Raw genomic sequence first — 26,813 nt, 5'->3', positions numbered from 1 at the left:
AATGTTTCCTTACAAACTAACTAGATAACACCACAGCAGTCACTACTAGATTGATAAATGTTTTTTAAACACGCAGATTCTATATATAAGTATTTAAGTAAAATCATAATTAAAGAGGCAATTCCTACTTCTAAAAGATGAACTTCTGACAAGAATCTTATATGTTATATATGACTCATTGAATAAAATAAGGCAGGGCATTCTTGAATAAAAGCAGTTTAGCTATAACAAAGCCTCTTCCAGAATGGAAAAATCATACTAGCTAGCTGATCAAAAGCAATGACAAAAATTAGAATCATTCAAAAAAAAATCTAACAACTCCAAGTCAAGTCAATCTATACCAAAACAAACAACATGTTATATAATGTTAAAGGAAAGTGCTCCCCCACAGAATGAATCTGCCAGATTTTAAAAATCCTGAGTGACAAGTTTATTGGCTTAGTCTAGGACCAAGCCAGTCATAATCAAATACATTGAAAAAATAAAAAAGAAGAAGAAAACAGAAAACAGGAAGAAAAAAGCCAAATGATTTTGTTTAACTAATATCCACGTCATAAAATCTGCCGTCATTACTGCACATAACCAAAAATAATTGAGTAACTGACAAGAAATATCAATTTTCAGAATTCAGTATTATTTCAAAGTTGTAGGCAGTTAATCTAGATATACACAAATCGATAACTTAAAAAAAATTCTCCCGGGTTAATATTTAGTACCAAATTACTCCTAAATGTACTTAAGTGTGAGGCAGGGAAGAGGGTGGGGAGTTACCAGTTACTTGAGCTTCCTAGTAGCTGCTTTCTTAAACATAAATGGAAGGTTTTCCTAAGTGTTCTTGTGTCGTTTTATGGCCCATACCAAGAAGTACAATGGGAGAAGTGCACATCATTCAAAACTGTAAAATACAATAAATCTTTTAAGTTGTCACCTACAACATCACCTCTTAGAACAGGAAAATTCTCCTTCCTTAACTCCAATCCCCACAACATCCAGGCAACTTCCCTGGGCCTGCTTCAAACCTTTAGGGCTCAGTGTTACATTAGGAGGGCACAGAGGAAACATATTAAGCTCATAAATGTATTACCAGTCATTACATTATACTTCTTTCCAAAAAAGAGAACTGCCCTAATATTAAGAATTTTGGCCACTGTGTTAACAAAACACCCTGCCCGTATACTAACTTACTTAATATTAAGCCTATTAGAGGGGGGACAGGGAAGATGGCGACGGAGTAGGCTGGAGAGCAGATTCCATTTCCCCATACACACGGGAGAAAATCCTGGCAGATTCTACTGAGGAACAGTGCAAACAACCAACAGTGCCCCAGCATTTATGAAAATAAGAGGCCAGAGATTGTGACGGACATTGAAGGACCAGACAGCAGCAGGTCAGTGGGGTCTCGGAGACCTGAGTAAAGACGAGTGGCAGCAGAAACCGCCGGCACCCTCGGCCAGCGCCTAGCGGCCTGGGTGGGTGTCCAGAGGCCTCGGTCTGTGACCAATGCAGGGGGTGTCTGCCACAGGAGCCCCGGCACCCAGCGGCCTCGGTAGGCGACCAGCACTGGGGGTGAGTGCAACAGACTCTTCAGGAGCCCTGGCTCCTGATGGGTCTATGGCAGACTCTTTGGGAGCCTTGTGCCTGCTGCAGGGTCCTTGGGAGAGAGCCGGGTCATCAGCTCCCTCCCTCCCCATCTAAGCAAGGCTGGGCAACACCAGGCAGAGACCTGTCTGCTTGAGTTTACAGAAAGGGTAACAAGGACAAAGGGCCACGTTCGGCAAAGGGCCATGTTCAACTGTGGACTCTGGGACTCTGTTGTGCCACCCTGGGAGAATTAAGAGGCGCATTGTTGTCACTGGTCTGGCTGGGGATTAGGCTTGGCTGAGAGGCAGGCTTTCTGGAGAGGTGTTTTTGGAAAGTGGACTGAGGTGTTCTCCTGCAACTGCAACATGTCTTGCTTCCCACCCAGCCTGGCAGCGATCCAGAGGAGGTGCGAAGCACTGGAGTTCCCCTACAGAACTAGGAAGGATCATGCCAGATCCTGCAGGACCCAGGCAGCCTGGCGGGCACCCGCACCCCAGTCCAGCAGCCTGGCTGGCGCGTCCACCTGCACCCCAGCCCACAGAGAGGACCCCTGGGGAAGGCGCTCTGAATAGATCCCCTCCGTGGAGTGCTGGGAAGAGGCCTGAGCTAGCTCTTGGGAGAGCACTCCCAGAAAGACTACACCAATCGACCCAAAGCCTGCTGCAACCAGAAAAACCAGTTTGGACAGTTTAAAACCAACAAGGGATTTTGGGGTTTTTTTTTTCTTTAGTAATTTTTTTTTAGAAATCTTATATCTTTTTACTTTTATTATTGTTTTATCTTTCAATACTTTTTTCCTCTCCTTTCTTCTTTCCTGTTTTAGTCCTTCTTCCTTTCTTTCCAAACTTATCGTTTTTTCCTGCCTTCTCCTGCCTTTTTTTGTTTGTCTGTTGCTTTGTTTTCTTTTACCCACAAGGGACACAAACAACTGGGAACCGAGAAAAGACCAGAGTGGGGCCCAAAGAGAGGGCACTCCAACAGTAGAGACAGAGAGACAAATTTCACTTTGCTATAGCAGAGAAGCCACAAGTTGCTGCATATTTGTATTAGTATTTTTTCATCATTCTCACTTCTTTTACATTTTAATAGTATCTTTCTATTCCTCCTCTTTCTCTATAGGCTTCTTAGTCTTGGCTGGTTATGTTATATTGTTTGACAGGTTTCCCCTGTTCTCTCCTCCACAGTGTATTGCTAATTTTCTATACTTCATGCCACTTCTTTCCCTTTAGAACACTACCCTAAGTTCTATAACCCCTATTCACACAGATCACATAGAGCCTGTCATATGATTGTTGTTCTATATTATTGTAAATAATAGCTGTTCTATACAACTGTAAATACTTCACGACACACCTCCCAGACCTTAGCCCACTTTACAGTTCCTGAATTCTATTACTGTAGTGATTAACTCTATTTGCTCTCACACTACACCTATTTACTATTCTTTACTCTCACTTTACCTCAGAATCTGACCTCATACACTCTGGCCTGCAACCTCACTGCTTTCTAGATCCAACTCACAAGCCTTCCCTCCCCAACAAGAGACTTATCTTTTGTCCATCCTTTCTTAAAAGTGGCAAGTTGGGTTGAAGATTACGGTTAACACTATATATAGCCCAAAGATCTTCTATCTCTTCTCTACTGGCTATAACTATAAATATCATAAAATACTGTTCTGCTGTCATAAACCATTTTGTCCCTCCTGCACCTGATCTCACACACACACACACACACACACACACAGAGTAGGTGGAAGCTGAGAACATCAAGACACCTGAAGGACACTGCACCACTGAATTTCACAGGTATTCTACCACAGAAGTTCACACCATAAACCCAAGGAGTCAGAACAGATCAATTTAAGTAGCTGAGATTAACAAGAAGAGTCTCGCAAACAATGGGAAGATAAAGAAATGATCCCCAAATGAAAGAAAAGGAGGAAGCCTCACAAAGAATGTTAGATGAAATAGAGGCAAGTCAACTATCACATATTGAATTCAAAGCACTGGTGATCAGGAAATTCAAAGAGCTCACAATGAGCTAACTGGAACTACAGCAGAGCTACAATGAACTCACTGCAAACTATATCAACATGAAAAAGGAAATGGAAACTATCAGCAAAGGCCAAGAGGAAATGAAGAATAATATAATTTATGAACTGAAGAACACAGTAGAAGGAATCAAAAGTAGGATCAATGAAACAGAAGATGGGATCAGCAAGTTGGAGGACAAGGTAGAAAAAAAACTCCCAGAAAGAGCAAGAAAAGGAAAAGAGGCTCAGAAAGAATGAAGAGGGATTAAGAGAAATGCAAGACAATATGAAATGTAATAATATCTGAACAATAGGGATACCCGGAGAAGAAGAACAAGGGATAGAAAAATGTATTTGAAAAAGTAATAAGGGAAAACTTCCCTAATTTGATGAGAGAAAATAATCACAAAAATCCAGAAATCACAGAGTCCCAATCAAGAGGAACCCAAAGAGGCCCACTCCAAGACACATCATCATTAAAATGGCAAAATTCCAAGACAAAAAGAGAATCTTAAAGGCAGCAAGGGAGAAAAAGGAAGTAACACACAAGGGAGTCCCAATAAGGTTAGCTACTGATGTCTCAATGGAAACACTCCAAGCAAGAAGAGAATGGCAAGAAATATTCTAAGTAATGAGAGCAAGAGGCCTTCAACCAAGGTTACTTTATCCAGCAAGGCTCTCAATCAAAATAGAAGGCCAAATAAAGAGCTTCCAAGACAAAAGAAGTCTAAAAGAATACCAAACCACCTCTGCAAGAGATACTAAAAGGACTGCTTTAAGGAAAGAGGAAAAAAGAGAAAGAGAGGAACACAGGTACAAAAATGGCAATGAATAAGTACCTATCAATAATAACATTAAACGTAAGTGGATTAAATGCTCCAATCAAAAGACATAGAATAGCTGAATGGATAAGAAAGCATGACCTACACATATGCTGCCTATAAGAGACCCACCTCAAGACAAAAGACCATCACAGACTAAAAGTGAAGGGCTGGAAACAAATTTTCCAAGGAAACAGCCAGGAAGAAAAAGCCAGGGTAGCAATTCTCATATCAGACAAAATAGACTTCCAAAAAGGGGCCATAAAGAGAGACCCAGAAGATCACTTCATAATAAGGAAGAATCCACCAAGAAGACATTAACATCGTAAATATATATATGCACCCAAAATAGGACCACCCAAATATATAAAGAGAATTTTAGAGGACTTCAAGAGAGATAGTGACAGCAACACAATTATAGTAGGGGATTTTAACACCCCACCATCAAAAATGGACAGATCTTCCGAACAAAGTATGAACAAAGATATTGCGGCATTAAACAATGCACTAGATGAAATGGACTTAACTGATATATATAGAACCCTTCATCCCAAAGAAGCTAAATATACATTATTTTCAAATGCACATGGAACATTCTCAAAGATAGACCACAAGAGAGGACACAAAACAAGCCTCAACAAATTCAAGAAAACTGAAATCATACCAAGCATTTTCTCTGACCACAAGGGACTGAAATTGGAAACCAATCCCAAAGGAAAAAACCCAAAACACCTAAAATCATGGAGACTGAATGGCATGGTATAAAACAACGAATGGGTCAAGAATGCAATTAGGGAAGAAATCAAAAAGTTTCTGGAAACAAATGAAAATGAACTCACAACAACCCAAAACTTATGGGACACAGCAAAGGCAGTCCTGAGAGGGAAGTTCATAGCAATACAAGCCTATCTAAAAAAGATAGAAACGTTTCAAACAAACAACCTAACCCTACATCTACAAGAACTCAAGGAACAACAACAAACAAAATCCAGAGCAAGGAGAAGGAAGGAAATAACCAAGATCAGAGCAGAAATAAATGACATAGAGACTAAAAGCACAATTCTAAGGATCAATGAATCTGGGACATGTTTTTGGTAAAGATAAACAAAATAGACAAGCCTTTCAGTAGGCTCATCAAGAAAAGAAGACAGAGGACACAAATAAACACAATCAGAATAGAAAGAGGAGAGATTACAACTGATACCACAGAAATACAAGGAATTGTAAGAAATTACTATGAAAAACTGTATGCCAAGAAATTTGAAAACCTAGGGGAAATGGACAAATTTCTAGAAAAATATCATCTTCCAAAACTCAATGAAGAAGAAGCAGAAAACCTGAACAGACCAATAACAGCAAATGAAATTGAAGCAGTAATCAAAAAACTCCCATCACACAAAAGCCCTGGACCAGATGGTTTCACAGGAGAATTCTACAAAGCCTTTAAGGAACAGCTAACCCCTATCCTTCACAGACTCTTCCAAATAATCCAAAATGATGGAAGACTCCCAAACTCTTTTTATGAAGCCAACATCATGCTAATTCCAAAATCAGATAAAGACACAACAAAGAAAGAAAACTTCAGGCCAATATCACTGATGAACATAGATGCTAAAATCCTGAACAATATATTGGTGAATCGCATCCAACAATACATTAAAAAGACTATACACCATGACCAAGCGGGATTCATCCCAGAGATGAAAGGATGGTTCAATATTTGCAAACCAGTAAATGTAATACATCATATCAATAGATTTGGGAAAAGCTTTTGATAAGGGAAAACACCCATTCATGATAAAAACACTCAGCAAAATAAGAGTAGACGGAGCATTCCTCAATATAATGAAGGCCATATATGAGAGACCTATAGCCAACATCATAATCCATGGGCAAAAACTAAAATCCTTTCCACTAAGATCAGGAACAAGACAAGGTTGTCCACTTTCACCACTTCTATTCAATATAGTATTGGAAGTTTTAGCCACAGCAATCAGGCAAGAAAAGGAAATAAAAGGCATCCAAATTGGAAAGGAGGAAACAAAACTGTCATTGTTTGCAGATGACATGATAGTGTACATGGAAAATCCTATAGGCTCTACCAAAAAACTGCTTGAACTAATTAATAAATTTGGCAAAATAGCAAGATACAAAGTCAATATCCAGAAATCAAAGGCATTTTTGTGTACTCACCATGAATCAGCAGAAGCAGAAATCAAGAAAAAAATCCCATTCGATATAGCGAAAACAAAAATAAAATATCTGGGAATAAACCTAACCAAGGAGGTAAAAGACCTGTATGCAGAAAACTACACAACACTGAAGAAAGAAGGAAGACACAAATATATGGAAACATATACTGTGTTCATGGACTGGAAAATAACATCATCAAAATGTCCATACTACCCAAAGCAATTTACAGATTCTGTGCAATATCTATAACAGTACCAATGGCATATTTCACAGACATAGAACAAACACTTCAAAAATTTATATGGAACCATAAATGACCCCGAATACCAGCTGCGATTTTGAGAAAGAAGGGCAAAGTGGGAGGGATCACAATACCTGATACCAAGCTGTAACAAGGCCACTGTAATCAAAACAGCCTGGTACCAGCATAAAAACAGGCACATAGACCAATGGAACAGAACAGAGAGCCCAGAAATAAACCCAAGTCTCTATGAGCAACTAATATTCAACAAAGGGGGCAGTAACATAAAATAGAGTAAAAATAGCCTCTTCAACAAATGGTGCTGGGAGAACTGGACAGCCAAGTGCAAAAAAATGAAACTTGAGCACCAACTTACACCATACACCAAAATAAATTCAAAGTGGATAAATGACTTAAATATAAGCCGTGACACCATTAAAATCCTAGAGGAGAACATTGGCAGGAAAAATCTCAGATATTTCACACAGCAACATTTTTACTTGTATGTTCCCTAGAGCAAGGGACATAAAGGAAAGAATAAACAAATGGGATCTCATCAAAATAAAAAGCTTCTGCATGGCTAAAAGAAAAAACAGTATTAAGATGAAAAGAGAACAAACTGTTTGGGAAGACATATTTGCCAATGATACCTCAGACAAAGGTTTAGTTTCCAAAATATACAAAGAATTCACACAATTCCACTCTAAGAAGATAAGCAACCCAATTTAAAAAAAATGGGCAAAGGACTTGAACAGACATTTCTCCAGGGAGGACATACAGAGGATCCAGAGACACATGAAAAGATGCTCAAGATCTCTATCTATCAGAGAGATGCAAATTAAAACCACAATGAGATACCACTTTACACCAGTCAGAATGGCCATCATAAACAAAGCAACAAACAACAAATGTTGAAGAGGTTGTGGGGAAAAGGGGACCCTAGTTCACTGTTGGTGGGATTGCAGACTGGTACAACCACTATGGATAACAGTATGGAATGTTCTAAGAAAACTAAAAATGAATATGCTTTTTGACCCAGCAATTCCACTGTTAGGCATATATCCTAATAACCCTGAAACACCAATCCAAAAGAACCTATGCACCCCATTGTTCATAGCAGCACAATTTACAATAGCCAAGTGTTGCAATCAACCTAGGTGCCCATCAGTAAATGGATCAAAAAATTATGGTACATTTACACAATGAAATTCTATGCAGCAGAAAGAAGGAGCTCCTACCCTTTGCAACAGCATGGATGGAACTGGAAAGCATTATGCTGAGTGAAATAAGTCAGGATGTGAAAGACAACTACCATATGATCTCACCTTTAACAGGAACCTAAACAACAAAACAAACAAGCAAGCAAAATATGACCAAAGACACTGAAATACACAACAGGCTGACAGGGACCAGGGGGAAGAGGGGAGAGAATTTCAGGGGAAAAGGGGAAGGATTCACAGGAACAAGTATAAAGGACACATGGACAAAAACTAAGGTGGGGTGGGGGCAGAATGGGAGGGAGGTGGGGAGCACTGTGGGGTTGGACTGGGATGGTGGTAAAAGACAGAAAACTGTACTTGAACAATAATTAAATAAAAAATTTTAAAGCCTATTTAATTTATGAACATTATTGAAGGCATCACTTCTAAAATTTACACTCTAACAAATCATTAACAATCAGTTTTATTTTTTACTTCACTAAATCAAAGGACATTATTTCATCAATAGGGAACTGATTTCAATAGGGTACTTTATGTGTTATGTGTTAAGTGAAATGGCAAGGAGGCAAAATTTTTAAGAACACATAGCTAAACTGAGATGCATGAAAGACTAACTTTCTATTTCCCCAGCAAGGACGCTCCAGGTAATTGAGTACTTTCTGGGAAAACGGAGGTTGCTAATTTACCCCCAGAAAGAATTCACTAACACGACAGCATTTTGGGGAAAGATACACAGAATGGATAAATACAAATATTGATTCCCTTCTCTGAGCCTCACTTTTTTCTTCTGTAAAATGAGAATTAGAGTACCTACTTCATAAAACCATTGGGAGAATTTAATAAGAAAATCTTTATAAAGCATATAGCATAATGTGCAGGACAAATCATCAGTAAACACTAGTTACTAAAATTCATCACTGAATATTTCTGGAGCCCATCTACTCCATTTCCTACCTCCATGCAATGATCTCATCCATATTCTTTTTTTTAATTGTTGTTCAAGTAAAGGTGTCTCCATTTTCACTCCACCAGGCCCTCCCACCCCATCCATCCCCACCTCCCACTCTTGAACCTATCCCCTTTGGCTTTGTCCATGTGTCCATTATACAAGTTCCTTGATGGTCCTTCCCCACTATCCCCTCTTATCCCTCTCCCATATCCTCCCTGGTTACTATTCTTTTTAAGATGCTGTCCCAGGGTCTCTGTGTGATGGGTAGGGGACATTAAAGGAAGATCCTGCAAAAGTGAGTAATAAAAAGTTCCTACTACTCCCCTTACCAATTCTTCCTTCATAATAACCATCAGCTTCTTTGCTGCCAATAGGGGGCAGGGAGATGAGCCAGGCCAAACACTAGGCAGTAGGGTAGGGCTTTCCCTACACATAACCTAAAGAGGGCCTCAGGTCCTATGCAAAGTCAGAGTTTCCCCATAGATAATCTGGGTTGTATTGGGGTATTGGGGGCTCTAAGTCATAACTCCTTTAATGAAGGCTTTTCCAAAAATATGGAAAAGAAACAAGTGACTTCTGTATGTAATTTTACAAATGGCCAAACTTTTAATGGGCTTGATAAACCTGATCTGCCTAGATTAAAAAAGGAACAGGTAGACTGCTACATATAACCTAGAACTGTATGTACACAACAGAGAAATCATTATGTCTATGTACAGATTAGTAGCATCATTCCAATTTCCTGTCCTCCGATACACCGGTGCTGAACAAGTTACACATAGAGAACACTAACCACTCATTCTGTTTACTCTAATTTTGACCCTTGACCTAAAAGAATTTTACCATTCCAGCTGAAAAATGGCAGCTTAGGGTGATCTATATTCTTATGTGTATATTTTCTCAGTCTATAGAATACAACCTCATTCTCAAAATGCAACCAGGTCAAAAATTTCCTCAGCAATTTGAAGGAGTCACCTAAAAAAAGGAAAATTCTATATGGAGGTTAGTTTTTCTGATTCTTATTTTAGAAAGACAATTTAAACCTACAACATAGTAGACACAAAAATAAACACATCTGTATGCCTACCAACCAGATTTAATAAATGTGATCACTGTCATTTAATGGATTTTACTTATTTACAATTTCAATGACAATGTTTAAAAGTTATTTTGAGGTGGTATAGACATATAAAAAATTTAATATAAAATTTAAAATATACATACTTCATGAATATTTGTTTCTGGTCTTGGAACTATGGTGATATGGCCACACTATCCGTGCACTAAAAGAGAATGCGGACAAATAGCTCCCAGAAAAACATACACTGTAGCCAAGAAGGCTGTAGGGCATGGCATCACCTCTCATCATTCAAAGGCCTTCTGATATGATAAGGGCCATAACTGAGCACATATAATCAACCCACATCATTTTACCAAAAGGAGTAAGAGAGAGAAGAAAAATCTTTAAGAGGACTCAACCAATAAATGTATTATAAATGATGTTAAATATTTTGGGAGATATCAGTGGGGAAGAGGCATTCCCCTTCTTCAAGTAGTTTAGCACTTATCTTTGGAAATTAGTAACGTATATAGATAAAAATTTAATATGGCAAATGTGTGACACTGACAATAAGTGATGTGTAATCAACCGGATAAAGTTGTTAATTCCTGAAAGGATGATTTTAGAATAAATTTCTGTAATAAGTAGGTTTTGTCCCAAGATCTTGAGAGATGATTAGAACTTAAGTAGGTAACAGGTATGAATGTGGGAGATCAAACAATGAGGAAACAGTAAAGTATTTGAAAAAATTACACAGTAGGCTACCAAAATTAATGTAGTACAAAAAGAGCATGAGACAGTCACACTATTGAAAAGCTTTTAAGCATAAGTTAAGGTGTCTAGGCTGATTATACAGTCAATAGGAATCCATCAAAAATTTTGGCATATTATACTGTTCTAGAACACTTCTTTTTTTAAAATATTTTTTAAATTTATTTTTAGAGAGAGGGGAAGGGAAAGAGAAAGAGTGGGAGAGAAACATCAGTGTGTGGTTGCCTCTCATGTGTCCCCTACTGGGGACCTGGCCTGCAACCCAGGCATGTGGCCTGACTGGGAATCAAACAGGCGACCCTTTGGTTCACAGGCCCGCGCTCAATCCACTGAACTACACCAGCCAGGGCCTAGAACACTTCTTAACCTGCCAGATAAACTGGATCTTCCTTCGGATTCAATTCAAATTTAACATCTAGGGTAAATGTTTACCTAAGTCGCAATGCAGTCAAAGCCTCCATTCTCTGTATCCATAGTATTCCGGGCTTACCTCTGTTACACTGAGCAATAATTCTTTTTTTACTATTAAATATATTTTATTGATTATGCTATTACATTTGTCTGATTCTCCCCCATTCCCCTCTGCCTTGTACCCCCCCTCCTATCCAAATCTCCCCCCCCTTTAGTTCATGTCCATGGGTCATACATATAAGTTCTTTGGCTTCTACATTTCCTACACTATTCTTAACCTCCCTGTCTATTTTCTATCTACCACTTATACTACTTATTCTCTGTACCTTTCCCCCCTCTGGCTCCCTCCCACACCTCCGATGATAACCCTCCATGTGATCTCTATTTCTGTGATTCTGTTCCTGTTCTACTTGTTCACTTAGTTTGGTTTTGTTTTAGGTGTCATTGTTAATAACTGTAAGTTTGTTGTCATTTTACTGTTCATATTTTTTATCATCTTTTTCTTAGATAAGTCCCTTTAACATTTCATGTAATAAGGGCTTGGTAATGAAGAACTCCTTTAACTTGATCTTATCTGGAAAGCATTTTATCTGCCCTCACATTCTAAATGAAAGCTTTGCTGAATAGAGCAATCTTGGATGTAGGCTCTTGCCTTTCATGACTTGGAATAGTTCTTTCCAGCCTCCTCCTTGCCTGTAAGGTCTCTTTTGAGAAATCAGCTGACTGTCTGATGGGAACTCCTTTGTAGGTAACTGTCTCCTTTTCTCTTACTGCTTTTAAGATTCTCTCCTTACTTTTAATCTTGGGTAATGTAATTATGATGTGCCTTGGTGTATTCCTCCTTGGGTCCAACTTCTCTGGGACTCTCTGAGCTTCCTGGACTTCCTGGAAGTTTATTTCCTTTGCCAGATTGAAGTTCTCCTTCATTATTTGTTCAAATAAGTTTTCAATTTCTTGCTCTTCCTCTTCTCCTTCTGGTACCCCTAGGATTCAGATGTGGGTACGTTTAAAGTTATCCTGGAGGTTCCCAAGCCTCTCCTCATTGTTTTGTATTCTTGTTTCTTCATTCTGTTCTGGTTCAATGTTTCTTTCTTCCTTCTGGTCCACACTGTTGATTTAAATCCCAGTTTCCTTCCCTTCACTCTTGGTTCCCTGTACATTTTCCCTTATTTCACTTAGCATAGCCTTCATTTTATCATCTGATTTGTGACCATATTCAACCAATTCTGTGAGCACCCTGATTACCAGTTTTTGAACTGTGCATCTGATAGGTTGGCTATCTCTTCATTGCTTAGTTGTATTTTTCTGGAGCTTTGATCTGTTCTTTCATTTGGGCCATTTTTTTTATCTCATCCATGCCTATAATGGGGGGAGCAATCCATGGTGGGGCAATCCATGTTGCTGTGTTTTGACACTGTATATGGGGGAGGGGTGTGAGAGGGAACAGTGCAGCTTGCTCTGCTCTTTGCCAGTTTTCAGTCACTTCCCCTACTACCTACAATCAAATTGGGCCCTTCTGGTGCTGATTCCTGGGCGGGTGGGCTTCTATATGTTCTAGGACTCTATTGGTCTCTCCAATGAACCTCCTGTGAGACTGGGAGTTTCTCTCACTGCCACCTCAACCCTCACAGGTGTTTTCAATTAGAGGTTTGCGGCTTCATTTCTCCACACTGACACTCTGGGTTGTGCAGTCTGTCTCACTCCCCACATGTTCCTCCTGGTTTATCTGCACAGGAATGTGGGACCACCCATTCCATAATCTTCCACCTTGCCAGGTCCACCAGCCACAGCTTTGGCCACCCTGGCCCTCCAGCTGCCTGCTGCCTTGTCATTAGTCCTCTCTGCCCAGCTGCCTGAATGTTTTTTTTTTTTCTTTAACTCCTTGGTTTTTGGACTTCCACACAGTTAGATTTTCTGTCATTTCTGGTTGTTTTTTGTTTTTAAATTTGTTGTTGTCCTTCTTTTGGTTGTGCGAGGTGGCACAGTGTGTCTAGCTACGCCTCCTTCTTGGCCTCTGGGTAGTGATTCTTAAACACTGCATGGGAATTACTGGGAGAGATTCTCCAAGATGATGGCCTAGGTCACAGCTTGCAAACACAATGCCCGCAGGCTGAATCTGGCCCTCCACCTTGTTTATCCAGCCCGGCACCTTATTTCTACCTGGCAGCAGTGCTGAGTTCCTTGCCCCTAGGTTAAGGAGTAGTTACACTTATACAGTCCTAAAATTACATTTGGCCCTTTGAAGGCAACTGCAAGGCTGATGTGGCCCCCGGTGAAAATGAGTTTGACACCCCTGGCCTAGGTAAAGGCCAGGTTTGACACCCCTCACCTCCTCACATAACCAGGTCAAAATTACAACTAAACTACAGAAGAACCAACACACAGAATCATCAAACACTGAGCTGAATAGAAGTCCTACAGCTACAGAATTAAAGAAGAAACCACATCCACCCTGACTTGTAGGAGGAGCAAAGATGCGGAAACATGGACCAGACTGGTCCCATATCCATGTGTGGTAGATAAAAATCAGGAAGGGTATCTCCAGAGTGAGGAGTCCCAGGCCCACAGCAAGCCCTCTACCAGGTTTCCTGTGCCAGGAAGATAAGTCCTTACAACTTCTGGACATAAAAACCAGTGGAGACTGAGTCCACAGAATAAACTGATGGATTCCCAAGCAGTTCCTCTTAAAGGGCCCTTGCACAGATTTACTCAGACTTACTTTCTGTGAGCTCAAGCACTGAGGAGACAGCTTGAAAGGCATCAGTGACATACAAGGAGGAACTGAAGTGTCTGGCACCAGGGCTAGAGCTAGAGGATGCTCTTGTCCCAGAAAGAACTGCTGACAGAGGCCATGGTTCCTATTGTGAGCACCCCCTGCACAAAGCCACAGAGCAGTGGGCACCATATCTGAGCCTCCATCAACCTGGACCCTACTGTCCCCCCACCCATGATTCCCTGAGGCTCCACCCCACCCAACTTACAGGCCCACCCAAGCACTTAACAGTGGCTTTTCCATATGAATGGCTTCTCTTGGCTCAAGCTTCAGATCTTCTTAAATTCTCTCAAAGGAGCAGCAGCTGGCCTCTGTGAGCCACTGTACCTCTTGCTAAGGCCTGTACCTCCCAGGCCTGACACTAGCAGCAGCTGGTATGGTTCATAACCTGGACATGCTGGGGTACCTCCAAGCCAAGCACAAGTAGCAGATCTACAAATCACTTTATAGCTTATGTCAAATGGCCTCAGATAGCACATAGAGGGGAGCTGACCTTGGTCTGCACCTTCTGAGAAACCCAAGAGCTAGAGACTATGTTCGAGCACCACCACCCAAACACCTCCACAACTAACATACTCGGGGGGGTAGACTCACAGTCACCAGAGCCCTGATGAAGTAAGTCCTGATCTACGGAGTGGGCACTGGCCTCCATGGAGGGCAGATGTTGGTAGTTAGTGGTCATAGCCAGTCCTTGCAGCTGACTGGCCTGGGTAGATCCCTTCCAATGACCTGCCAACAGCAACCAAGGTTCAACTACAAGAGGAAGGTGTACTCAGACCACATAGAAGGCACACCTTTAGTATCCAGCTTGGGTAATAGAGGAGGCTGTGCCACTGGACTGGAGGCTGTGCCACTGGACCGACCGTACAGGACACTTACTACAGTAGGCCACACTACCAAGATATGAAGTCAAAGTAGCTTTACCTAATACATAGAAATAAACACAAGTAGGACACCAAAATGAGGAGACAAAGAAACATGGCTCTAATGAAAGAGCAGATCAAATCTCCAGAAAAAGAGCTAAATGAAATGGAGATAAGCAATCTACCAGATGCATAGTTCAAAACAGTCATTATAAGGATGCTCAAGGAACTTAGTGAGGACCTTAGCAGCATAAAAAAGACCCAGCAAGAAACAAAATATACACTAATTAAAATAAAGAACAATTTACAGGGAAAAAAACAGCAGAATGATTGAAGAGAATCAAATCAATGATTTGGAACATAAGGAAGCAAAAATAACCAACTAGAACAGCAAGAAGAAAAAGAATCCAAGAAAACCAAGGTTAGTGTAAGGAGCCTCTGGGACAATTTTAAGCATACCAACATTTGCATCATAGGGGTACTGGAAGGAGAAGAGAAAGAGCAAGAAATTGGAAATCTATTTGGAAAAAAATAAATGAAAGGAAACTTCCCTAATCTGGTGATTTAAAAAAATGTGGAAGTCCAGGAAGCACAGAGAGTCCCAAAAAAGATGGATGCAAAGAGACCCACATCAAGACACATCATAATTAAAATGCCAAAGGTTAAAGATAAAGAGAGAATCTTAAAAGCAGTAAGAAAAAAGCAGTTAGTTATCTACAAAGGAGTTCCCATATGACTGCAGGCAGATTTCTCAAAAGAAAATTTGCAGGCTAGAAGGGACTGGCAAGAAATATTCAAAGTCATGAAAAGCAAGGACTCACAACCAAGACTGCCCTACCTGGCAAAGCTATCATTTAGAACAAAGGGGAAAAAAACTAAAGGGGGGTTGGGGGGAGGGGGTGTGCAGGGGGGAGGGGAATGAAAGGGAGGAAATGGGACATCTCTAATGGCATAATCAATAAAACATATTTTTTAAAAAGAGAAAAGAAAAGAAACAGCTTCCCAGACAAGAAAAAGCTAAAGGAGTTCATCATCACCAAACCATTATTATATGAATTGTTAAAGGGCCATATTTAAGAAAAAGATCAAAACTATAAACAGTGAAATGGCAATAAATGCCTATCCATCAACTGAATCTAAAACAACCCCCAAGAAACTAAGCAAACAAGTAGAACAGAAACAAACACTTAAGATACAAAGAATGTTTTAATGGTTGCCAAAGGGGAGGCAGGTGTGGGGCAATGGGTGAAAAGGTGAAGTGATTAAGAAGTACAAATTGGTAGGTACCAAATAGTCATGGGGATATAAAGTATAGTATAGGAAAGGGAGTAGCCAAAGGACTCATATGGCTGACCCATGGACATGAACAATGTAGTGGGGATTGCCTGAGGGAGTGGTGGGTGCTGGGTGGAGTGTCAAAGGTAGAAAAAATGGGACAACTGTAATAGCATAATCAATGAAATATAATTTTTTTAAAAAGAATTACCAGGCAGCTTGTTAAAAAAAAAGGCAGTGTTTAAAACCCTTTTGCCTCTGGGAATCGATGGTCAGAGCAAACCAATTTACACCTTAAGAATGTCAGAAAACCACCTTCTTATTTACGAGATTCTCTAAAAATACTTGTTTCACTTTCCCAAGCATGCCATTAAAGTTTTCACTAGTGAGCTAAATTTGTAAAACATCAATATGATTTGCTAAGTTCTACTTAGAACTAATAACTGGGGAAAAACATGATATAGTGAAATATTGAAGTTATAAAAAGCATTAAACAACAAGTTGTTTTCCAATAAATTAAAATTCTGGGATATTTGAGCATATAGTCAGGTTTCCTTCTCTCCAGAACCTTTATCCACAGCCTTCAGCTTCCTTCTTATTCTCATACACTCACCAGGCAAATGCACCTGTTTAATAAGGTCAAACTGAGGAACCTTCAAGTAAGAGGTTACTGCAATTCAATACTGACAGTGTTGCTCTCCCACAGAAGGACCTTCCTCATTCTCAGGTACAAATATTCCAAGTCTGTAACTGACAGCAAAAAACAGACTTTGAGGTTGCTTGTTAACACCAACAATGTGGATATTTCCTTTTCAAACTCCCACCCACAAATCCTGCCCAAAGCATTTCTTCCAAGCAATTTCGAAAAGAGTATGAATTGACATAAAGGAAAATCATCAAGATGGTAGCACCCAGACATTAATGGTGTCAGTTTCCTTAGACAACTACAGTTATAACCACAGACCATAACTGAAAACAGGAAATACATTCTAATCTGGTACCTTCAAACAGTGACTGTATAAAGAACCAACCAATCAAACTAATATAGGACTATAAAGTGATATTTATGAAAGCAGTGTGATACTGGCACAATACAAAAACAATGAAAGGAAACAGAATACACTAGCAAGTTCAAAACTGAAGTCTATACATATGGTAATTTAGTATATAATAAAGGTGGCAGTATTATTGTAAAAAGCACAGAACATTCAATAGGGGGTGAAGGGCCAGAATCCTCATTTGTGGGAGAAGAGAATCATCAGATCCTTATATATCATAATTTGTACAAGTAGATTTCATCTGAACTGAGGAGTTAAACATATAAAACATGCTAGAAGAAAATATTTAATAATTTAGGTAAGAAAAGCTTAGTGAACACCAAAAAGGTAAAATCCAGTAAGAACAAAATATCAGTCACAAAAAGAGAGTTAACCATTAACTGTACAATGAATTATAAGACAATGATGCTGATGTAATAGTCATAATATATTTTAAAAAGCTATTGGGCAAAAGGATATTAATAAGTAATTTGAAGGAAATTCAAATGAAAAATTTATAATTAACAATTCAACAAACTCACTGATAATAGTCAAGGAAAGGCAAACTAAAACAGTGAAATGTAATTTTCATCAGAAAAGACCAAAAAGAAAAAATAAAATTTCTATTAGTGATGGTTTAGGAAACAGAGTAATGATGGTAATAGAAACTGATACAGCCTTTTTAAAGAATCGCTTGATAGTATGTTTATGTTTTTAGCAAACTCAGTAAATTTACTTTTATAAATCTTACAGAAATAATCATACAGGTGTACAAAAATATAGTACTATACATAATTACACACACACACTGACAGTGCATGGTAAATACTAGCTTTGTACGAAACATGGTTCTAAGAGCTTTATATACATCAACTAATTTAATCCTCAAAACAACCCTGTAATATTAAATCTGTTATTATCATCCTCACTTTGTAGATAAGGAAACCAAGGAACAAAGAGGATAAGAAGCTTGCTCAAGGTCACAGAGGTGAGACAAGGATTCAAACCCAGGTTCCAACTCCAATATCTGAGCTCTTAATCATACCCAGACTAGGACATTTATTTCGGTATTGTTTATAATAGCAAAATATTGTGAAACGGTAAAATATAAAATGATCCATCCATCAGGTGAAAAAATGGTAACATTAAGTGTAAACAAGTCACAAAAAAACAGTTTGGCAAACTTTCATTTGTAACTTAAAAACAACCTCTGGGTATAGATTTGTATATATGTATATCATTCTTTTGTTTAGGTCTTTGTCTAAAAAAATTAAACATCAAAGAGCCAATACTGGTTTCTTTGGGGAAAAAATAGAATTAAGGAGTGAGGAGGAAGAGAGACTTGCACTATTTATTTTACATAATATCATATGAAGTTAGTCCAGAAAAAGTCTAGCCATTGTTAATATAAGGAGAACAGTTTGTGTGACATCCAATGTAACCTAGCAGCCAAGGCGAGTGGACTGGAATAGGCATGCATGAACAATGATGACTTCACTGTACTAGATAGTGGGGGCAGTAGATAGATGTTGAGTAAGCATGTGTACAGTGCAGCCATGGCATTCAATATGACTGAGTGAGTAGAGCAACAAATCTGCGTCAAATTTTGTCTTAAGCCTGAGCATTCTTCCATGGAAACTATTCGATGACTTGTTTTTTGGCAAAACATCAAATCACCCAGGTAACTCGGCCTCCTTACAGCCCAGATTTGGCACTCTGCAACTTCTGGCTTTTCCCCAAACTAAAATCACCTTTGAAAGGGAAGAGATTTCAAAGTGTAGATGAGATTCAGGAAAATATGACGGGGCAGCTGATGGTGACTGGGAGAACTGGGTGAGGCCTCAGGGTGCCTACTCTGAAGGGGACTGAGGTGTCATTGTTGTATGTACAATGTTTTTTGCAACCTGTATCTTCTGCAATAAATGTCTCTTTTTCATGTTACATGGCTGGATACCCTCTGGATAGACCTCATATAAGGTGACTTCTATTATAATTGGCATGGCACTATTTTTAAGTAAAAACAAATTTAACAAGCAAACAAACAAGGAAGTGGAAGCACAGGTTAGATAAGGTGCTAATAATAATAAGATTGGCACTACGAGATCTTACCTCCATATGAATCAGTTTCAGTTTGCTATGCCATAGACTGAAGAACTCTAAACCTGGCTAATTGCCCCAAACATTTTGATGCTGATTATAATATGGTAAGATTGTCATATATTGTTGCAAGAGTGTTCAACATCATTAATGAGAGTCAAACTTCTTGGATTCAAATGCAGCTCCACTACTTACTAGCTATTTGGTTTCAAGCAAGTCACTTAACCTCTCTATGTCTCAACTTCCTCATTGTAACATATGAATAACAACATTTGCCTCATATATTTAATATTTGTAAAGTCCTGTAGTAATACCTGCACAAAGATAATAATATTCCTGTTATATAGAAATAAATAACTTTAAAAATACACATATGTGCATATTTTGATGTTAATCTAAGAGCACTATCCCCCTCCAAGCACATTAGTAACCTCTCCAAGATAAACTAAGTGCCTCATACATAGTAAGGGTAAGTATTATTTTACAAAACTTTTTAAAGGCTATATAGACACATGTATAAATACCACAGCATAATGTGAAATGTATTCCTCATGGTCAAAAGTGTGTCAAAGCCCCTGCACTGGGACATACCAGTGAGTGAGTGGCTTACAGCTTTGTCCTCTGCAGCCACATCCCGAGAACAAACCTCACCACATCAAGCCTGGGATCTTTCATCTAAAAGGGCTTCACAGTAAACAATTTTCAAACCTTAACATCTACAGAAATGGCTTGCTTTAAAACAAATTCAAAGCACTTTCTCCCCTCTAAAATATCTAGATTAAATACATATAACTATTAATATGTTTTTAATTGGGACCAAGCAATCCTCTCCCTCAAACTTTTTGCATCCATACCCAAACCTCATCTTGATTTTAAGGCACTTTAATCCAAATTCTGATCTTCTGCAGGTTTATTTATCATTTTTTAAAAAATTCTGTCACTTCAATGGATGATACAAATAGCTAAGAAATTATAATGCCCTGCCAAAAGTAAGAATCAGCTTTACTACCTGCAGTAACTGTTTCTAGAATTAAAGCAAACACATTATAACTGATCTATTAAAGATAGGTATTTGAAATTAGGCTTCTTTCAGTATATAAATCAACTATCTAGGTGTATTTTAAACCTACTGGTCCTCAAAATATTTTTCCCAGTACACTATGTCTAACACACTATTTCTCCCACATCATGTCCCATATAACGTCTTCTGAATTAAGTAAATTACAAAGTCCAAAAAACCTCTTACCCACCCCTGCCCAAAAAAGGGGGGGATACAATTAACTGAGACCCTTTTCTCTTGGACCCTTTTTACATTCCAGAAACAGTAATTTGTACATCTTAATTCAATAAAGTATAAATTCAATAAAGCCGATTTGGAAATTCTTCAGTTCAATCCCCTCATTAAAAAGATGGTAAAATCTAGATCTAAAGAAATAAAGTAACTTCTTCAGACACACATGCTTTGGACTGAAATGATATATGATTATGAAACTGCTAACATCTTTTCATTAGCTTGAAGAAATAGCCTAGAATTATAAATATTAACTAATTACATACATTACTGTGTAACTGCAAGCAACTATTCCAGCCCACTGCACACTATTAAAAAATTTACACGTCTGTTAGTATGTCTTCTAAAATTTTTTCAAATAATTTCTTAAGGTATGTAAGTCTCATTTTACAGAAAAATGATCCTAAGTCCAAAAGTATTACTTCCTTATTACAGCATCACAGCTAAGGTAAGATTCTGCAACAAATTAGCAAGTATTTAAAACATAAGATACAATTACCTACAAAATTTTATTATCTAAATTTTTACATTAATAAAGTTTCTCCTCCTGTCTTTTAAAGTAAATTCTGATCCAAATGGAGAAATCATAATACATCTATTAAAATCTGATTTTTTTCTAGGTCTCATACCTGTTGTTCATCCTCCATGATGTTACTAGCAAATTCAAATACTAGGTCGTTCTGTTGGACAACAGCAGCCATAATAAAGCATTCCTCTTAGATCCACATGAGAAAAATTCCAAGCAGGTTCAAGTATCAGGCAGCAGAATCCAGTGACAATTTGTGTTAAAAACAAAACAAAATAACCCGGCTGAGTCTGTGAAGTTATTGTATACCCAGGTTTTCTTTAGGGAAGGTACTTCAAATTTTCTTGGTTTCTTTAGGGAAGGTCTTCAAATTTTCTGGTACTATATACAAATTTTTCTGGCAATTTTCTTCTCTAGAACTTCTTTGCCTGAAAAAAACAAAAGCTTAAGTTAGTTACGAAAAAGCAATCATACCCACTTAGAATATAACAACTGATATGGAGGGCAGTGTCTCAAAAGTATTTTTGTTAATGTTTTTAAACAAAATCAACAAAACTAATGAACACGGGCTTTAAAAAAAGTTAAATACATATTTTCTTTGAACATGTCATTCCTACTGAGATAAAAACCACGTCTCATTACTGAAAATGAAGCTATTCTCCCTTCCCTCCAGTTAAACTACTGTTAAAATACCAAATATTTAAAAATGTACATCCAATTACCCAGCAATAACTAGGTTTGTAATTACAGTAAATGACATATATTTTCTTTTTTCCACTAACCCAGTAAACCACATACATAGGAAATGCTACTCTATGAGTAATTTCATAATGTATATTTTGCTATAATAGAAACATTCAGACAGTATCCCTAATTAGCCCTAATATATAAGAATTTTAAAAATCTGTCTAATACATTTAAAGTTTAGTACTATTGTATGAGCTTTTAAAAATAAGCAGGAATTAAAGACCACTCTTTCCGTTCTTTAAAAAGGTTTCTGATAAGTAGAATGCTTTACCATGCTTAAGCCTGTCTTCAGTGGCTTCTTTTTTAATGCACTGAAATCTATCCTTATCTCTAGCACAGGCTTGCAAGCAACAGGAAGGAAACAGCACTTGACCACGTCATGGCAAATTAGAACATGCAAAGAACTGCACTTTACAATGGTAGAAAAAACAGAAGCGCAACTCAAGAGTGAAAACAATTTCACAGTGGAGGGAGAAATGCTTAAAAAGTACCTTCCAAAGATGCTTGCCTATTTTATTAAAAATTACCACTGTGATCAAAAGTAAAAGGAAAATTTTAATTTAGAAGTTTATCTTAATTTTATTAAATGTTGTATCATATGGTTATGGCCATAAATGAGAATGAAAAGACAAAGATATAAAAATATATCACATTAAGTAATATCTAGTTTTTTGAAACAACATTTACAATTTAATTTTAAAGAGACAAGTTCAGGAATGAAGCTGAGCTGGTAACTCAGCTTTATTTCCCTGAAAACTTAAATCTAGCTAGCATGTGCTAGCCAAATCATATACGAGTTTCCTAATTTCAATAAAGCCAATTCCCTATATATAGTCTGTATGCTAGGGGTAATCATGGATTGTACCTTGATTAAATATTGAAATAATATAAGGGTTAATAATTCAGTTCAGGTGATATTTCTACTGACTAAATTCTAACCCAGCAGTTTCCCACACTCACCTACTCCACCCCTTTTAATGAGTTAACTGTAACACTGGGTATTTTTAGAACATTCAGGTAGTTTTTGAGCAATGCACCATATCTAAAGGTGAAAATAAAATGCTCTGACCTGAATTGATCACAGATATAAACATAAGACATACACTGACCTTAGACAAGTGTTACTTATAATCTTTCCTTTACCCACCCAACCCAATTCTTCTATATGGTTTACTCAATTCTTGTGTAGGTCCTTATTGGGCCTACACAAACCACAGTTATTTCTTGCCTCCCTTCTCAAATTGTTATTCCCATTCCAGGAATACTGGTTCTAATTCTCAGCACCCATTCACATCTTTTCCATTCTTCAATGCACAACTGAAGTACCATTTCTTTCACAAAGGTTCCTAACCTCCATGCATTGACCTATATGGACCTTCAAATATACAGCCCTTACTGCCCATGCCTCAAAGTTAGCATTACTTGTACATTGTCTCATATTTGAAAATTGTCCCCTAATTCAATTGAATAAATGTTTGAGTTTCTATTATTTGCAAAGCAATATGCCAGATATCAAGATAATTAGAGCAAAACCCTTTTGGACTTTCTGGGTAAGTAACCATTGCCTAAAAAGTTCTTCTGAATTGTACACCTGAAACCCATATAACTTTATTAAACAATGTCATACTGATAAATTTAATTAAAAAATAACAAATAAAAATAAATAAAAGTTCTTCTGTACCTATCAAAATTGTTGCCCATAGTAATAATAAAAATAATTATATTAATGATATATTATTTTAAAAATCTATCATTAGATATCTAAGCTATTTTTACATATATTCTTTATAAACGATGACTGTAGTACTTTTGATAATGAGGAAACCATTATCCTAATACAAGTTTTCCTGTAAAAAGCTAAATTATCGAAAACTACTAAAAAATCCACTTGTTTGCAAACACAAAGTGACACTGTACTAATGATGATTGTGAACACATCTATGTAAAGTTAAGTTTCACTTTCTTTTCCACTACAATTGCATACTTTTTCTTAGCAGCAATTACACACTGCTACTGTGTTTTAATGATTTTTTCAAATCTCAAAAATAAGAACAAGTAATCAACATACACCTTACAATGAAGAGCAATAATCCAAAACTAAAATGACTGCCCATTTTTACTAAGCCATTTGTTAGGACAGAGACACCTTTACTCTGGTATGTAGCTTTTGTTCATTTCTATGTAGACGTTCATAAACTGAAAACGTGTCAGTAAAGAAAAGCTCTTGAACTCTTTTGTTGATTTAATTAGCCCTTTGACAATGTCTTTTTGCACTCTTTCTCCTTTTTGCTCTTCCTCTTCTCTGAATCAATATATAACCTATGGCACCAAAGGTGGTTCTTGGGAAGAAATTTTCTCATTCCTGATCCAGTGTTATCACCTTTACATATTAGAGGTATTTAAATAACAAAGCCCCTGTGTTTTAGATGAGCCTGAACATCTACATTAATGATTCAAATTATCATGAGTAAACCGAGTCTCTGTGCCCAAGGTCTCCAAGTCCAAAAGCACAAAAGAACTACAACTAGAATCCTCATCCTCTAAATTAGGACTCTGTGTATGACTACAGTACATAGCCTTGCCACTAAATATACCCAGTATTTATACTTAGAAGTTTGGAACATAGATTTCTAAGTAAATATTACACTAAATGGGGGAAAAAACAAACCTCCATATCTAATTCAGCTTGATCTCCAAATCTACTCGCTATGCTATTAGATAAATCTATCTCAGTGTCCCTCAAATTCAATGTGTCTAAAACATGTTGTCCAAAACTGAACTTATCATTTTATTCCTCAACATTGCTCTTGTATGGATAAATGTGGGTATTCGGACTGAGGAGAAAAAAAGGCCTCTGCTTTATTCTAACAAATTATAAGGTCTTCAGTATATTTTAAATTTGTTTAAATTTATTATTAGCTATATATTATTATTAGAAGAGTGGGAACACTCTTCTGTGTTAATAGTTTTCAAACATATTTTATTTTCAAAGTGTCAGCCTTTAAAAAGCAGGAAAAATAAGTGAAAATTGCTCATTCAACACAAAGACATAAACAGTTAACTTATTTGCAGTTTGAGAGTTCATCTAGTTGGGCATCTCTCAAATAATAAAAACTTCCCTACCAAGTTCTCATGTCTTTTAACTGGGTCAAGACCAAATTCTTATTTTTCAAGGAGACATTCCAGAGAAATGCCTCAGCAATAAGATTCCTAGCTTCTTATCACACAAATAAACTCCAGACTTAAGGTAAAATGGTAAAGCAAACAAAACAAGAGCACATGCTCTGGAGTCAGACCACTTAGGTTTGAATATTCTTCATTGTGACCTTGGACAATTAACATAGTTTCAGTCTCCTCTTTCTGCAAAATAGGTGTGATCCACAGTGTCCTCATTTTATAAAATGGGTATAATGAATAAGACCAAAATCTAGAGTTTTTATGAAGATGAGATACAAAAGGCATATGCAGAATGCCTGGAATATAAATGTTACTCAATTACAAATTAGCTTCATTATAACTCTAAGTGTGCAAGAGATATGTAACAGGTGAATGCCAGGTAACTGATTATTCCTGAAGTCTCACTTCCACACTCCCTGGAAGTTCCCTTTATTACAATTATTTGCCAGAATCCAACAAAGAACACCAGAGCCCATTACTAACATAAGCATAATTCTATTCCAGTGCCTGACGATTTGACAACTCTGATAACTCCAGGTGCTTCGGGGCTAGGACCTCACCCTGTCTGGCAAGCTTCTCTGTAACAGAGTTCCATTGTGTCTCTGTTCCAAACAAAATGAATGTACTGATTGTAAACACAAAACCCTGAGCAAGCCACACTGGCTACTACAACCAATTAAAATTGTTAATTTGCGTTTATTACAAAAGATTTCAGATATTATAAAATCAAAATCAGTTTTTAATATTGCTAATGCTTGCTCATTAGGGATGAGCAATCCCTGATTGAATGTAATTTAGGTTTTCTTAAAAGGGTTTTAAACACAGGGTCTAAAAACCTATTAATTCATAACTATATTTAAAAAATCATTGCTAGCCTTTGGAAGCTACTAACCCACCAACTTATGATACTCAACAGAAAATTTGATAAATAAAAAGGACCAATCAAACAGACAAAAAAGCAAAAGGGCTTTAGATAAGACAATTCTGTCCCAGAGAAGGTAAAAGTAAGTCACCAGCTTAGAGCAACAGGGTGGTTGAATGGCTACCTCTAATGAAGTATTCAGACAGTGTTTGTGCGTGTATAAATGAATAAATTTACATATGTATATATTTATAGGGTTGGGAGTATCTACAGAACTAGAATTCTGTAGTAACCCCAGATGCCAAGTACATTCTCAACATATCAACATACCTTTTTTTTTTTTATTAAATAAATTTATTTATTTTTTTGAATTGTTTATGCTGTTACAGTTGTTCTATTCCCCCCTTCATTCCCCTCCACCCTGCCCCCCAACCCCCCCATTACCCCCCCTTTAGCTTATGTCCATGTGTCTCAAGTCCTTTAGGTTCTGTATTTCCCATACTATTCTTGCCCCCCCCATCTATTTTCTATCTACTGTCTATGCTACTTGTTTTCTGTACCTTCTCTCCCCGTCTTCTCCTCCCACTCCCCTGTTGCTAATCCTACTTGAGATCTTCATTTCTAACAACATACCTATTTTAAGAAAAGTTGGTATATTTGGAAAAAAGATTACATTAAAATACAACAGAAATTAAAGACAACAGAATCAGTAACTGAGAGAAAGAAGCTATTTAAATGAGAAGAAAGCAATAAACCCACAAACTGTAATGACTGGAATTTGGTTTTTTTTAAGATTGTATTTATTTATTTTAGAGAGATGGGGAAGGGAGGGAGAAAGAGAGGGACTGGAAGATCAATGTATGGTTGCCTCTAGCACATCCCATAC

General features: G+C 37.6%; 1 protein-coding gene across 5 annotated transcripts in view; it reads right to left on the bottom strand.

The window, feature by feature from the left end:
- ELF1 (E74 like ETS transcription factor 1) overlaps window positions 1–26,813 on the bottom strand; it is a 142,792-nt gene that overhangs the window by 44,183 nt on the left and 71,796 nt on the right. For 4 of the 5 annotated variants that reach the window (XM_037141248.2, XM_037141252.2, XM_053665548.1 and 1 more), the window contains one exon: window positions 21,245–21,569. In XM_037141248.2, the coding sequence (XP_036997143.2) occupies window positions 21,245–21,316 (72 nt within the window). In that variant the 5' untranslated portion in view covers window positions 21,317–21,569. Of the gene's footprint in view, window positions 1–21,244; window positions 21,570–22,159; window positions 22,249–26,813 lie in introns of those variants that run through there. The other variant, XM_037141249.2, reaches the window with a different exon arrangement.

This window comes from Artibeus jamaicensis, unplaced genomic scaffold (genome assembly GCF_021234435.1).
Source record: "Artibeus jamaicensis isolate MK-2021 breed Jamaican fruit bat unplaced genomic scaffold, CSHL_Jam_final contig_415, whole genome shotgun sequence".
Lineage (NCBI taxonomy): Eukaryota > Metazoa > Chordata > Mammalia > Chiroptera > Phyllostomidae > Artibeus > Artibeus jamaicensis.
The sequence above is the reverse complement of the archived record's forward strand: the minus strand, read 5'-3'. Positions and strand labels throughout refer to the sequence as shown.